The 16,189-nt window shown below is 38.4% G+C and overlaps 1 protein-coding gene across 1 annotated transcript; it reads left to right on the forward strand.

Annotated features, from left to right (window-relative positions):
* The first annotated feature begins 2,615 nt into the window (after window positions 1-2,615).
* Window positions 2,616-15,599, forward strand: rnf2 (ring finger protein 2). Its single transcript, XM_008433498.3, has 9 exons — window positions 2,616-2,680; window positions 6,057-6,153; window positions 10,135-10,295; window positions 12,038-12,120; window positions 12,747-12,879; window positions 12,952-13,051; window positions 13,170-13,342; window positions 13,435-13,624; window positions 14,337-15,599. Exons 2-9 carry the CDS (start codon window positions 6,067-6,069, stop codon window positions 14,436-14,438), a joined length of 1,029 nt encoding a protein of 342 aa, XP_008431720.1. The 5' UTR covers window positions 2,616-2,680; window positions 6,057-6,066; the 3' UTR covers window positions 14,439-15,599.
* The last annotated feature ends 590 nt before the right edge of the window (window positions 15,600-16,189 follow it).

The raw sequence follows: 16,189 nt of genomic DNA on the forward strand, positions 1-16,189 counted from the left end.
AAATACAGGAAATGACACTATTTATTAAATAAATACCGTATTTTCCGGACTATATGCCGCACCGAACTATAAGCCGCAACCCCAAAGTTTAAAAAAAAAAAAAAAAAAACAGTAAACATACACATATAAACCGCAGATATCTCTGCCGCTCCAGGTTTTCCACAACAATGCAGCAGCAGAGGGGGACGGACACCCAAAATTTATATATATATACGGTATATGAAAAAAATCTAAATGCTCTCTGGTATTGCTGGTATTGTTCAAGGGGCCAGACCAAATGTGGAGGCTGGCCAGATCCGGCCCACGGGCCATAGTTTGGGGACTACTGATCTAAACCAAACTAATTAATCTTGGTCTCATCAGACCACAGGACATGATTCCAGTAATCCATGTCCTTTGTTGACATGTCTTCAGCAAACTGTTTGTGGGCTTTCTTGTGTGTAAACTTCAGACGAGACTTACTTCTGGGGTGACAGCCATGCAGACTAATCTGATGTAATGTGCAGCGTATGGTCCGAGTACTGACAGACTGACCCTCCACCTCCTTAATCTCCATAACAATGCTGACAGCACTCCTGCACCTGCCTTCCAAAGACAGCATTTGAATGTGACGCTGAGCACGAACACTCAGCTTCTTTGGATGACCAACGCGAAGTCTGTTCTGAGTGGACCCAGTGCTGGGTGATCTTGGCCAATGTCCTGCAGATCAGTTTCAGGGTGTTAGCAATCCTCCTGTAGCCTTGGCCATCTTCATGTGGCGCAACAATTTGTCTTTTAAGATCCTCAGAGTTCTTTGCCATGAGGTGCCATGTTGGAACTTTCAGTGACCAGTATGAAAGAGTGTGAGAGCTGTACTAAAAATTTAACACACCTGCTCCCAATGCACACCTGAGGTCACTAACTAGTCACATGACATTTTGGAGGGAAAATGACGAGCAGTGCTCAATTTGGACATTTAGAGGGGTAGACTCTTAGGGGTGTACTCACTTTTGTTATTGGCAGTTTAAACATGAATAGCCGTTTATACACATACACACACACACACATTATATATATATATATATATATATATATATATATATATATATAAATTCCCTTCTCACCCTCCACGAGTGGTCTCTCTCATCCTTTGAGCTCGGGTCCTCTACCAGAGAGACCTGGGAGCTTGAGTATCTTGGCTGTGCCTAGAACTGCACATTTCTAGACTGGGATGTCTGATGTTGTTCCTGGGATCTGATTTAACCACTGCTCCAGTTTGGGGGTGACTCCCCCGAGGACACTGATGACCACAGGCACCACTGTGGTCTTCACCTTCCAGGCCTTTTCCAGTTCCTCTCTGAGGCCCTCCAATTTCTCGTGCTTCTTTTTCCTGATGTTGCAATCACTTGGTATTGCTACATCCACTAAAACGGCTTTCCTCTGTTGTTTATCCACCACTATATATATATATATATATATCTATATATATATATATATATATATATATATATAGATATAGCTGTCTTTCAAAGAATATGGCCTTTCAGCCATATTGCTTTCACTTAAACGCGCTTGGCTACATTAGGCCATGCTTGCAACTGAACATGTAAGTATATGAACAATACTTATACAATACAATACTTGTGTGTGTAAAGATTTTTTTTAACTGATTCTATTTTGGAAATATCTTCAGCTGTGTCATCGGTGGATATTCATGGCCTTCATTTCCCAGATTGCATCACTTGTAGCCTTTCAGAATATTGCTTTCACCTAAACGGGCTTGGCTACATTAGACCACGCTTACAATTGAACGTGTAAATACATGAACAATAATATTTTATACAGCCTGGAGCAATTTTATATATATATATATATATATATATATATATATATATATATGTTATATATATATATATGTATATATGTTATATATATATATATATATATATATATATATATATATACACACACACACATATAAGTGAGAAGCTCGGTCATCCGGGAGGGACTCAGAGTAGAGCCGCTGCTCCTCCACGTCGAGAGGAGCCAGTTGAGGTGGCTCGGGCATCTGGTAAGGATGCCTCCTGGACGCCTCCCTGGTGAGGTGTTCCGGGCACGTCCCACCGGGAGGAGGCCTCGGGGAAGACCCAGGACACGCTGGAGGGATTACATCTCTTGGCTGGCCTGGGAACGCCTTGGGATTCCCCCGGAGGAGCTGGAAGAAGTGGCTGGGGAGAGGGAAGTCTGGGCCTCCCTTCTGAAGCTGCTGCCCCCACGACCCGACCCCGGAAGAAAATGGATGGATGGATGGATGGATGGATATATATATATATATATATATATATATATATATATATATATATATATATATATATATATATATATACACACTGCTCAAAAAATAAAGGGAACACTTTAACATTTAAGTGAACACTGAAGTGTTCCCTTTATTTTTTTGAGCAGTATATATATATATATATATATATATATATATATAATATTGTGTGTGTGTGTGTGTACACACATAGTGTGTGTGTAAAGATTTTTTTTAACTGATACTATTTCGGAAATATCTTCAGCTGTGTCATCGGTGGATATTCATTGCCTTCATTTCCCAGATTGCATCGCTTGAAGCCTTTCAGCCATATTGCTTTCACCTAAAGGCGCTTGGCTACATCAGGCCGTGCTTACAACTGAACATGTAAGTACATGAACAATAATATTTTATACAGCTTGGAGCAATTTTTCTTTAGTATCCGAATTCTTAGATCAACCACTCTTCTGGGACGAGTTCTTATCTGTATAAAATTCTAAAATGACGCTAGGGACCCGCAGTGCAGACATCCGGGGTAACATCGGGAGCCTCTTTTCTCTGTTGTTTTCTTTCTGTCACAGCGACACATTTATACCCACGACTTCTTCCTTACGCCAAGGACAGCAGTTCAAGGTGCATCTTCTTGAGCTCTTTAAACTCAGTTAAAACAGCAAATTTGCGCCTTGTCCCATCTCAGGCTTGTTTTGTCCCCATTCAGTTTTAACGTTCCGAAGAACAGCCACAGCATCATCTGGAGCTGGATGCTAGTTAGCTTTAGCCGAACTCTATAGCCTCTCCTGAAATTTGTGCGCTCATAAAATAAAATCAGAATGAATGTACCATATAAACTGGATTTATGTTGTTTTTTGAATTCAGATATCAACAGGCCGACGTCTGCATATTGCAACCAGCGATTAGAGCTCATTGGATTTCAATTGTTGACATCGACAGATAAAATGAGACAGAAAGCATCGTTTATATCTCTCCTTTTGTCTAACTTACAAATCTGTCAAATTCGTGGGATGTTGAAAACTATCAAAACTTCATACTTCAGTCTGTCACGTGTGTGGCAGCATGGTCACACATCTCCTTTAGTCTGCACAGATTTTATTCACCTACATTCAGGTTGGTGTACGTCGTCTGATGAACGACATGAAATAGCTACTTTTAGTGGACCTTCTGTCAATTATTTTCCAAGTACATAAATTAATAACTAAATTTTGATGGGGAGCATTTAGTCGTAGCAAGTTTGGCGCCCTGTGCAAACAACCCTAACACTACACTCTCTCCACTCAACAGTTTCAACTTTGAAAAACTCCTAAATATTTCAGAAATGTCCCTTAATTTGCACCAATTGAATTACAATAACAACCTGGCTCAATTGTATCATTATCAAACATTTCATTCTATGTGTCACAATGGGTATTTAATATGTTGTAGTGCACCCATTTTCCCCCTCAGTGCACCACCTAGGTTTGTTTACCAGTTTCGGACCGACCAACACCTCTAGTGTCATTACTCTGAGAAAAAATTTGATTTGATTAACTGTAAAACAGGCTTTAATGCGGAAAATGATCCAATGTTACAAGTCATACAAATGGAACAGATGCAGAGTGACATTCACTGACCAGTGCTGGGCTCCAGTCAGCACACCTTAAGGGTGACAGCAAGCGAAGCAAAAATTGTAGAGTGCGTTCTGCTTTTATGAGAAGTCATTCTCTGCCCTCTCTAAAGGGTAGTGTTAATCGATTTCATTTTGTTAATTAGTTTCATTTTTTAAGTGCGACTGTCTCCAGTATTATGATATGGTTATGTAAGCATGGAGCAATGTGCATGCAAACGGATAAAACAGACAGAAGAAAGACATTTTATCCATAACAGTATGTTATGAGACAATCTGTGAAAAAAAAATTAGCCCCTCTGCCTTTTCCCAGTGCTTTAAAGTTGACAGGAAATTTTAAAATATCACGTGATAATTATGTGTTATTGGAAGATTAATGCCTGAATACCGACTATAAAGTCTTAAAACAATGCAAACATTTAGAAAATCTCAAATAAGCAATTCTTAGCCTGGTGGGGGCCCTAGTAAAACCTGGTGGTCTGCCATGCTTAAAATACTCTGGGAGAAACCCTGCAAGTGCTCATACTACTTAGCATGGCCACTGTTAACAATGGCCAAGTTGTTTCTCAGCCCTAAGCACATTCAACAGTTAGTGCATGAGGCTGATTGCTTGGCAGACTTGATGGTGACGTTCAGCACCAGTCAGTAGAAGACAAGAACAACTGTGACAGTTGTTGCTAAGCTTCTAAGAAAAAATATAAAGTTAGGTTTTCAAAAGGAGAGAGAGAAAAAACGAGTGTCAATTTGTAACCCAGTTTTTCTCCGAGAGGTGAGTAGACTGTGTGAGAATATCAACCATTTAGGATAGTTAGCTTAGCTACAGGCTGTTTGCCTCCATTTCACCAGCATTTAAAGAACGAAGGCAAAAAAGTCTACCAACATACTTATATATTTAAGTTGTACCTGTACCTTTTACCACACTTGACAGACGAGTCAGTCATCAGCAGCTCTAACCCCCATATCAGAATAATCCCTCCCCGTTAAAAAGGTGAACAACACTGTGTTCAGTGACAAACTAGTTGGCATCATTCCAGGGAGTCTGTGTAGATTTTTCCTGTCTCACTGCTCTTTTTACAATTACACAATAAAACAATATATGTATTAGTGACAGAAATTCAAACAATCTTTGTAAAATTATAATAAAAAAACAGCCTCTTGTCAATCCTGATAGTCCTACCTTACCCCTTCTGACCCATCCCCTCATAAGTGAAATTAAAGCTGCAGTATGTAACTTTTATTAACAAAAAGTACATATTTGTTAAGACTGTCAATATGTTGAGGGATTATGTGAGAATAATTTAATTCATTTGCCTTCTACCATTGCTCTTTAGAAACAACCAATCATAGGCAGGAGGTGGGTTTTAGTGCTATAAATTACAATCTTTAGCTGTCAAATAGTAGGTCAGAGAGGAAGCTGGAGGAGATTCATCTTTTCACAGATTACCTGTCTCATAAAAAACTGTCATGACCAGAAAGGCAGTTACATGCCTTTAAAATTGTACCGCTTTTTATGGGTCATATAGACTCAAGAAATTGTAACAGCAGGGGGCTCAATTAAATTTTTTGTCATGGGGCCCAAGTTTCTTGGTGGTGCCCCTGTATGTGACCCAGTCATTAACCCATGTATGATGTCTCTCAGTACTGAAGACTATTTTCAGGTAGAACCTACAGTTCCTCCTCAACATATTACTGATTTCTACTCTGTTTAGAGATAGGGTCATCTGCCTTTCTTTATTTCTGAAAACCTCAAAAACCACATAATATCGATGAGGAAAATCTGACACGCTTCTGTTTCTGGGCTATTCTTCCATTTGTAAGTAAACTAGGGTGCATTCTTTGAGAAAGACCAAACCTGGCTTGTCTTCTCCACACCAGCTTCAGATGATCATGCTACTGCCATCATGATTGTGCAACTTTGCATTACAAGCCACTCTCTGTCATTCATTCATTTGCTAAAAAATTAGGTGACTGAAAAAGTTAGCTGAGGGACAACTTGGAGAGCAGTTTTCTCATGGGAAGGTCTAATTTTACTGGGATGAGGCATCAGAGTAATATGCTCCTATAAGATAAAACAGATTTCCAGAAGTTGGGTAGTCTCCTCTATTTTAGTCCTTTTAGTGTACATTTGTTTTTGTGTTTCAGTGTTGCAGCCATGACTCAGACAGTGCAGACGAATGGGGTCCAGTCCCTCAGCAAGACTTGGGAACTAAGTCTCTATGAACTACAGAGAACACCACAGGTAAACTCTCACCAAGATCACTTTGCATATGTCCATCAGGGTTTTTTTTTAAATCATAAATGCAAAAAGGAAATCATCTCCCCAAACAGCACTGCAATCTTATGCCACCCCGGTTAAGGTCAGTGGCATATTCTAGACTTTGCTTATAAAGGACTATTAAGGAGCAAAGTGACTATGCATTCATATGAAGGCACACTAAAGAAAATACAAAATGACACATTTTAGAGCTGTATTGACAATTCTGTGATACCACAAAACCGTGATATTTTTGTCTAAGGTTATCATATTGCCATAAATTCATACCGCCCATGCCTAAGTCAAACACATACCCTCCTGCTAATTCGTGCAGGTAGGAGCCGATTGCCAGGAACCCCACACCACCTGTAATTGTACAGGAATGGCATGGTTGTGGTGGGTCGATCTCTTCAATACTGGGTCCAGTTCAGCACAGATATCCTCTTGCAAAGCTTTAGGGAATCTAAATAGACTTATTAGCCAGTCATTATGAGCCAGAAGAGCTCAATGAACCCTGAAAAGGTCCCTCCTGGTTCTTCCATCAGCACCGATGCTTTACACACGGGTGTCACAACGGTATTTAGATATTTTGAAGAATCACTTTGAATGCTTCACATATTGTCATAATTTATGCTTAATCAGTGATATAAAATAAAACTATGGTACCTCTCATAGTGGTGATCATCAGGGAGAGGATTGTGATAGTAAGATGTTAAATGAAACGTTTAAATATTGTGAAGAAATTGGTTTAGGATTTGGGCTGAGGCTGCCTTACAGACCTTTTTTGTTTATTTGAAGGTCCTCATTTAAAGCTGTGACATACCACACTGTATTTTTAAATGCTAATAATAAAGTTGATCTATGGTTAAAGTTCTATATGTAAAGATCTGAAGGAATCATGATGCAGTGAGGCTTCAATTCCAGACCTCACAATCTGTCTCCAATTTTGTCCCATTTCCGAAACAAGCTTGTATGTCATGCATATGTTAGGTTGGCATAATGGACCACACATTTTCGCATCAAGTTTGTGTTTTTTATTAATCAGAACCTTTACATGAAAAGTGGCATACTCAGGTTTTCGTCCCCATTTTGTGAGCTTTATTAATGGGACACCTGGTAATTGGTGGGTCTAATGTCTTCACAACCACGTTTGAATAAAAACACCCTTATGGTGGTGATCCCCTGAAGACTTGAGAAACTGTTGTGGGCCATTTTAAAAGGAGAGAGTTGCATATCTGCAATATTTGACATAACTTTTATTGCTTGTAGAATGATTTTGGTTTATGCACCATTTAATGTTTCATTTTGTTATTGTTAGTCTAGGCAGTTATGGACATTGGTGCCCATCTCCAGCAGTTAATGCAGTGTTTCTCAATCTTTTTTGGGCCAGCTCCCCCCTATCCATAATCAAAGTCCCTCACCGCCCCTCATCAAAGAAGATGTAGGCTACTTTGCACTGAATATTATTTTATTATTAATATTACTATCACTATTGTTGTTTTGATTTTTATGGTTGTTTCTATATCATCAAAAATAATTTCCCAGGGAACAAAAAAACCATGTGAATAGAAATTACTTTTATAGGCATCTACAAAAAATGCAATGAACATTCAACTTAAAATCGGTAGGCCTATCAGTAGCCAGAGTGGGGAAAAATCATTCTTGCTCTGAGCCATTTTCTTATGTTGTTAAATATTGCACAAAATGACCAGATAAAAGATGTACAACAATGACAGTTTTAACTTTAAACTATTTCCAAAAGGCAGTGCTCTGCAACATTAAAACATGGATAGAACTGCAACTATATCAATCAGAACTCTTCTTCTCTTTAATGTTTCTGTGAGTTTCTGGTGGTGCAGCTCTGTCCTGCCTTCAGGAGAATGGGACATCAGAGTATCATCTATAAAATTTCACCTACATGGCATTTACTGTGCAAACCAGTGCTTTCAGTGGGGAAAAAAGTTTCAGATCCTTTTAAAGCCACACAAATATGAGACAAAAACACAGATTATATATTTACCTATCTATTGATTTATAGACTAATTCTTTTAATGGACAGAAATTACAAAGAACAATGCTGGTTCTTATTGGTCAAATCATTAGTCAAATCTTAATGAGTTATAAGTGTCATAGAGTCATCAGCCTCATGGCATTAACACTTACATGAAAAATAATACAGAAGAAATAAATATATAAATTCTAATTAAAAACATAAATAAGTGATAAGGTCCTTACTGTTATCGTCTGTAAAATATATTTCTTCTTAGTACTGGATGTGGTTTCAACAAACCCATGGCACTTCAACAATATTATCTTACCTTTTATCTGGAAACAGTCTGTTCTTGTATTAATTATTGCTCAAAAGGTCTTGCCATACAAGTATATTCCTCTATATTTACCTTAGTTTCTTAGTTTATTCTTGCATTTTGTTCTTCATTCATTTCCATTTAGTTTTCTTTGATTAGTATTATTGTCTCTTGGTTTAATTATGTCCTCTTTAGTTTCTTTCCTATTGCCAGGTTTATTTTATTGTTATTGACACTCGTAATACTGGTCGAATATTCCACCATTAATCTTCACTCATCACCTGCTGCGCCGCTTAATCATCATGTGTTTAACCAGATTTGACACTCATGTTGACTTTTCACTGTTTAGCGCCAAATTCTCTGATCCTGATTCACATCTAGTTTGTTGCTCCGTTCTATGTCACGGTTCTCCTGTTTCAGAGTTTTTCTCAACGTACGTGTCTTTTTTTTTTTTTACCCCCGTCCAGTGCGGAGCAGTATATCGATGGAGAAAAGCAGACTGACGTAAACCTTTTAAAACAACGAAAAAAATCCCAGTATTCTGATGATTAAAATTCAAAAGTGCTGTGTTACTACCGTTTCATACCGGATCTCTTACAAAACCAATGTTAACTTTATAAAATAAACGCGCTCTACCGTGGTATCACCCGATAGAAATAGAGGGATTTCTTTATTTAAATTGGTTAATTTTTCTGATGGATACACGGTGAGAGTATTGTGATTTTAGTAATTGCATGTTTATAAGAACAATATTCCGTTGTCCTTCCATGGAAGCGGGCAGCATCCGGACGGCCAATAAAACACTTTTTAATATAAGTTGCTGCTTTGACATGATCACAGCACTGCCAAAATATATGTACAAATATCCTCAATAAAACATGAAATATTTGACAATATATCGGCCCGGGGACAAGTGAATCACCGCAACATCATCAGCCGGTGTAACGCTGAACTGATGCGGTGAAGCTACTGTTAGTAGGAGCGCGGAGTTGAGCCAAGAAGTTGACAAAAACACTGAAGAGAAGAAGAAGAGCTGCCATCGAAACAGTTGCAGCATGTTTTAATGTTACACAATAGAGTTTTAGCAAGTAGCTCAAAGTCTAAACTGGTATTGTTGTTAATTTAAGGTTTACCTTTAAGTTTAAGTTTACCTTCGACCAAACGGCCCCCAAAGGAATGTCATCCCCCGCCCCCTCTTTGGTAAATATTTCCGCCAGCACCCCCTGCAGTCCTCTGAACGCCCCACCTGGGGGCAGTACCGCTCCCGTTGAGAAACGCTAAGTTAGTGGGTGAAAGGCAGGGTAGACCTGGACAGGTTGCCATGTCATCATAGATACAGAATAAACAACTATGCAATCACACACACACACACACACATACTCCTATGTCCTAAACCTAACACAAGCAAAAATACTTATTTTGGTAGCCTTTTGGCAACATAAGGAGCAGGCCGTCCACACAATGTAGTCTATGTTAGAAAAATGGTTCTGACAATGTATCAAATACAAAGCACACACAAATCTACAGATCACTTTAAAGGGACCAGTTAAAGTAACATTCCTTGTTTTGAACAATGGAAGGAGGATGTTGTATCCTGAGAGAATGCATGCACTCAGAGAACATTAGTGTGCTCTAACCTGTCTCTTGATGTTTGTCTCAGGAGGCAATAACAGACGGACTGGAGATAGCTGTGTCACCCAGGTCCTTGCACAGTGAACTTATGTGTCCTATCTGTCTGGACATGTTGAAAAACACGATGACAACCAAAGAATGTCTGCACCGCTTCTGCGCTGATTGTATCATCACAGCTTTGAGATCTGGGTAAGTTTTTTTTTTTTTTTTTAATGCGGCTGTGTTCATGTCCTGGTTTATACTACTGTATCTACATTTCTACTGTTGAAATGTAGATACAGCAGTTCTTATCTGAACCTCCTGCTTGTTCTTTAATACTGATGAGGCCCACTTTCTTTCTTTGATGTTCACAAACATCACCTCCATGTTATTTATAGATAGAAATGTCTGTCACTTGGCTACCATTCCCAATAAGTCAGACCTACTTTCAGTCTTTTTATGTAACTGTCATACTAACTTTTAAGGTACTTTATTTGAACGGGTCACCATAAAACTGACATGACACTGTCAAACATGACATAACATCTGTCATGAACATAAAGAAGTCTGTATGAACGTTTGACAGTTATCATGAAGTGTCATTCGGTAAATAATGACACTTTTAATGCAAAGTTGCTCTAAAAGTTGCATTAAAAGTCTACGAAAAGTGCCAACTTTGCATGATTTTGTAAATTGTGATAATTTAATGCAAAGTTGGCATTTTTAATGGAGAGCACCAGAGGCCTTTTTTCATCATCAGTAGAAAGAGAAAAAGTCAGGAATTTAAACGATAAAGCCACTAAATTAAAATAAGGTCGATAATTTTCATTTATTGTGCGATTAATTGAAATGACTGTCTTACTGCGTTCTACCTCAGCAGCGATGGCACGTTGTGAGAGGCCTTGCTTATGCAGCTCAACAATCCTACCACGTTCAAAGTCATTGAGCTTTTTTGCTTTTGCCATCAGGAGGTCTTGACAGTGTAAAGACTTGGCAGAAAATGACATGGAATCCAGATTTTTGCACAGCTTTTATCTTTTAAAGACTATGGTCTTAAACTTTTGATCAGCTGAAAAAATCATGTTTGAGTGTAAATGCAGTTTTCAGAAAATTCCCTGCTCAAAAGTTCTTGTCTCTTGCACTGATTTTTCATTTAACATTGTGAAGCTCTACTTAGAACCTTCTTATGATCCAATAGTGCAAAATGCTAATTCTTACAATTTTTTGACTGGTCTTAAGATTTTGATCAGGAGTGTATCTGCTCAGTTCAACAGTAAATCACTTAATTACAATATTGCTCCGACGTTTTCGGAGATGTCTGCTCCCGCTGCATTAACAGCCAGCTCCCCTCTCCAGCTGTCAGCTGGCCGGGCACTCCAGGTTCGGTACACCGGCAAATTGTTTTAAAAACTCCCAATAGTTTTCCCCTATGAGTGGAGGTGAAACACAGATATTAAGCCAGGTAATAGCTGTAAATTCTTTAGGTTCACTAAAGTATTTAATTTATTCCTGAGCAAATGGGTTTGACTGATTAAAGCTAAGCCTTGCTGCATTTCATTTATTTGCGTCTCTCTTTTTTGTTTGCTGCATTTCATTTGCAAAATCCAAATTCTTTCAATTTATTGACTGGTCTTAAGATTTTGATCAGGAGTGTATGACTTTGTATTTTTGTGTTTTTATGATGTAAAGAACTTTGACTTGCCTTGTTGTTGAAATGTGCTTTGCAAATAAACTTGATTGATTGATTGTTCACAATGATCAATCAATCATTTATGTGGGGTGTGACCACATAAATTACACATTTATATAGCAATTATCAATAACTGTTAGGATTGATAATTGCCACTCCGTCTGGGTCCTACCAACTTCTGATGTGAAGCGATCACTGAACTGTTAGTTATCTTTTACATTTATTTCTTGTTAATGGCTGTCATGGTCTTATCTCCTGGCAGGAATAAGGAGTGCCCTACCTGCCGTAAGAAGCTTGTTTCTAAGAGGTCACTCCGTCCCGACCCCAATTTTGATGCTCTGATTAGTAAGTAACCATACAGAAAAACAACTTTGTATCTTTAATTCTATTTGAATAACACATCTTAATCGAGTAGAACTAAAGGTGTTTATAAAATGATTTAAACATTTATTTTCTGACATTCCTTTTAGATTTTTTTTCTTTCTAAACAGTCTGTCCTTTTATATTTATTTTGTATTTAATGCATTGATTTATTATGCCTGCGATATACATCTATTATTCATTCAACTGGGAAAACTTTGTTTTTCTCAAATTCTGTAAGTTGAATGCACAGTACAAGTTCTGTAAACTTACAGTAAATCTCAGTAAATCAACCCTTCAAAGGTTCATGTACTTTAAAAAGTTGGAAGTAAACTAATAAAAAAGCCCAAGCTTTTTCTGTATACCCAAGGTGCAGCAGCTTGATTAATGACCATTAAAACTTCTATTTAAAATCTTGACTTTATGAGAAAAAAATAACATTATAAAACCTTAATATACCTGCCACAATGTCAAACACTTGTTAGAATTGTAGTGTATATTTACACCAGGAACACTGAAGAAATTTGTTAGTTCCGCTGAATAGCTGCACGAAACTCCACAGTTGCTACACCTAAGTCTAGCACATTAAACAGGTTCTTGTTTAATTTTAGGTAAGATTTATCCCAGCCGAGATGAGTATGAAGCCCATCAGGAGAGAGTTTTGGCTCGCATTAGCAAACACAACAATCAGCAGGCTTTGTCCCACAGCATAGAAGAGGGCCTGAAGATACAGGCAATGACCAGGTAAACACAATCCCTGGACAAACTGCACAGAGATGCTACATGGTGGGTACTAGGTCTTTTTCTTGTTGTCAGGCTACAGCGTGGCAAGAGACACACAGTGGAAAACGGTAGCGGAGCTGAGGACAATGGAGACTCCTCCCACTGTAGCAATGCGTCTGTCCACAGTAATCAGGTATGTCCTGGTGTACAGCAATAAATGCGTATGAATTAAATATATGGCATGAGTTGTGGCATAATGGTTGCAGTATGTTCTCCAGTCACATGTTGTGTTTTGTGTACTGGTTCCCCAGGAGGCCGGACCGAGCATTAAACGCACCAAGACTAGTGATGACAGTGGTTTGGACATGGACAATGCTGCTGAGAACGGGGGAGGAGACTCTGTGATTGATGGAGGAGCCAGTGAAATAGAGCTGGTGTTCAGGCCACACCCCACCCTGATGGAGAAGGATGATGGTCATAACAGGTGTGTTCACCACAAAACAGAAGCTTCTGAAGTTGGTGACAAGCACACATTTACATCTGATTGGTAATTGTGATCTGACTGTGTCTTTACAGTGTGGAGTTTGTTCCTCGCTACATTAAGACCTCTGGTAACGCCACTGTAGATCACCTGTCTAAATACCTGGCAGTCCGGCTGGCTCTGGAAGAACTGAGAAGAAATGCTGAGGCCAGTCCTGTTAATGTTGAAGCAGCATCAGAGAAACAATACACCATCTACATACCTACTGCCGGAAACCAGTTTACTGTGAGTACTCTTATGCTCAGGATCATCGCTAACAAAACAGTTTAAAACCTCTTAAGATCACATTATAAATATTGCTACTATCGTTCTTTGGTTGTCCTGATCAGTTGAAAGATTCTCACACAGAATTAGAGGTTTAGGTTGGGCATACATGGCACACAACAATATTCTGCATAAAGACCACAATACAGAAATGCATGCTCCCTTTAAAAGAACATGCATGTCTGTGGTGTGATCTTTAGTGACCACAACACAGACATTTTTGATCAACCACAAAAACGGTCAAAAATGGTTAATCTCAACCTCCCATTCTATGTTAGGATTTTTTAACTGATCTTGCATCAGGTCAGTCCTGGTCTTATTTCTTTGTATCCAGTGAACATGAAGCCTGTGATCTTACCAAATCCACCCCTGCAATAAAAGTAATAAGATAGTAAAGTTTTTGTGAAAAGTGATCTGGCTAAAGGAAAACCATCAAAATTTTGCTCAGTGTGTCTATAAAGGACCAGTCCTTGTTGCAGACCTATAGGTCCTGGTCTTTCTTCAACCCAATCAATGGAGCTCCAAATCATTGCTTCAGCAGACCCATAGGTTTCTTCAACCCATAGGCACTTTCTTCAGAAACTGTTGCTGCATGAATGGACGTGGTCTTGTTCGGCGTCTCGGGTGGTAGAGCTGGTGCATCATATGTCTAACTGTTCAACTCTGTTCATAGGTTCTGAATGGTTCCTTCTCCCTGGAGCTGGTCAGTGAAAAGTACTGGAAGGTCAACAAACCCATGGAGCTCTACTTTGCCCCCACTAAAGAACACAAGTAAACATACATAAGAATACATAACTCCATCCAATTTTGCATAAACATACACAGTTGTTGGAGGTGAACAGATGGACATGGAAACAGCTGCACACAATCACAAGCAGAAGAATGTGTGCCTGACAGAGACCATGGGGTTAGGTGAAACCTTCAAATGGACTCCTATGAATAGAAAAAAAAACATCGTTGTTTTATATTTCGTGAATCTTTGTCTCCTGTTAGACAGTAGCAGATCAGTACAGCAGATCACACCTCAAACAGCAAGTGTAGAACTTTTCCAAAAATGGGCTTCATGCATTGGGAGATTTAAATGTTTAAGGGAAAAAAATACTGCAAATCTTTCCCCCTTATATTGTGAACTTTGTTTTCAGTGACACACACAGCAATGTTGGTAATCTTTTCATGTCTATAAACATATTTGTCCAGAAGGTAGAGCATATTTCATTATGAAACTGCTGTTAAGATTCATGCCTGGGAAATGAAGAAAAAAACTGCTGAAGACACAAATTCTGCTCAATTATCCAAATCCTGTTTCCAAACTGTATATGTGCATGCAAGATGCATGTTAGCTGTATTTAATGCCTGTACTTTGAAAATTAGTACAGACATTACTTCTGCAGTGTCTGTATTTTTTTTTCCTTTGGAAAAAGAATTCTGAATATATGTACTTGAATTCCCCTCTTAAAGACCTGCTTGACATTTGGTCTAAATTTCAAAAGATTCTTAGGGAGAATCTGTCTCAGGGGATTTTCCCTTAACCTTTTTATGATTAAAATGTTCAGAGTAAAATTTAGTGTCTGAAATGGGATTAGTTAGAACCCATGAAAACAAGTTAATTTTAATAATTGGTATGTGAAATTTAGGATTAGATTTTTGCTTGAGTTTGACTTTTCTAGAGTGAAATTTAAATGACAGGGTTAGGGTTAAAAAAAAAATTCAAACAAGGTCTGCTGAAGCAATGATTTGGAGCTCCATTGATTTTGGTTTGCCTCTTTTGTCACATGTTATGGTAAAGTATGAGAAATTCCAATATTTGTCATCTGGAAAGACAGACTTGTTTTGTTTGAGTATCTTCCTGTCTGTTGTCCTGATCTGTTGCCATAGAAACAAACTGTCTTTTAAAATTTGTGGCGGCTCATCCTTTTTATAAATGTTTTGTAACACAGAGAGGAAACTGTGTGTATTATTCAAGGGGTGGGATGGTTTGGGGAGTGTTTTTGTTAGACCACTACAGTATTCATTTTCCACAGAAATTTCCACAACTTTTGTTGTTTGTTCAGCAGTGACACAGAAGGTTCTCACTGAGCAACATTCTGTGTGAAATAAAGGATTTGAACAGAACTCCTCGAAAAAAAGAATTTAGAAGAATTCTAGTTTGTCCGAAAGCAAGGGACACAAGGACTTCTCCACTTGTCTAAGTGGAGAAGAACAATCTAAAGTTATTTTCTTTATTTGCTCAAAGAAGGAAATCTTGTTATGACTTTAATAAATAACATCCAGCAGGGGGAGGTCTGCTGGTTCAGTTAGGAATCTAAACCACAATCAATTGCAACAGGGTGCTCTACAATGTTTTCAAAATGTATGGCAAGTTGAGAGTTGAACATTTCAATGATGTTAAACTCTCACACACTTGTAGTAATTCATGGAACTAATTGATTACTATAATGCATGGGTACACAGGTCCATAAAATGGAAATGAAGGAACAAATTAGTGAAATGGCAAATTGGCTTTGTTCCTTCCAGAAGCATCAGCTG

This window comes from Poecilia reticulata, chromosome 17 (assembly GCF_904066995.2).
Source record: "Poecilia reticulata chromosome 17, P_reticulata-male-v2, whole genome shotgun sequence".
Taxonomy (NCBI): Eukaryota; Metazoa; Chordata; class Actinopteri; order Cyprinodontiformes; family Poeciliidae; genus Poecilia; species Poecilia reticulata.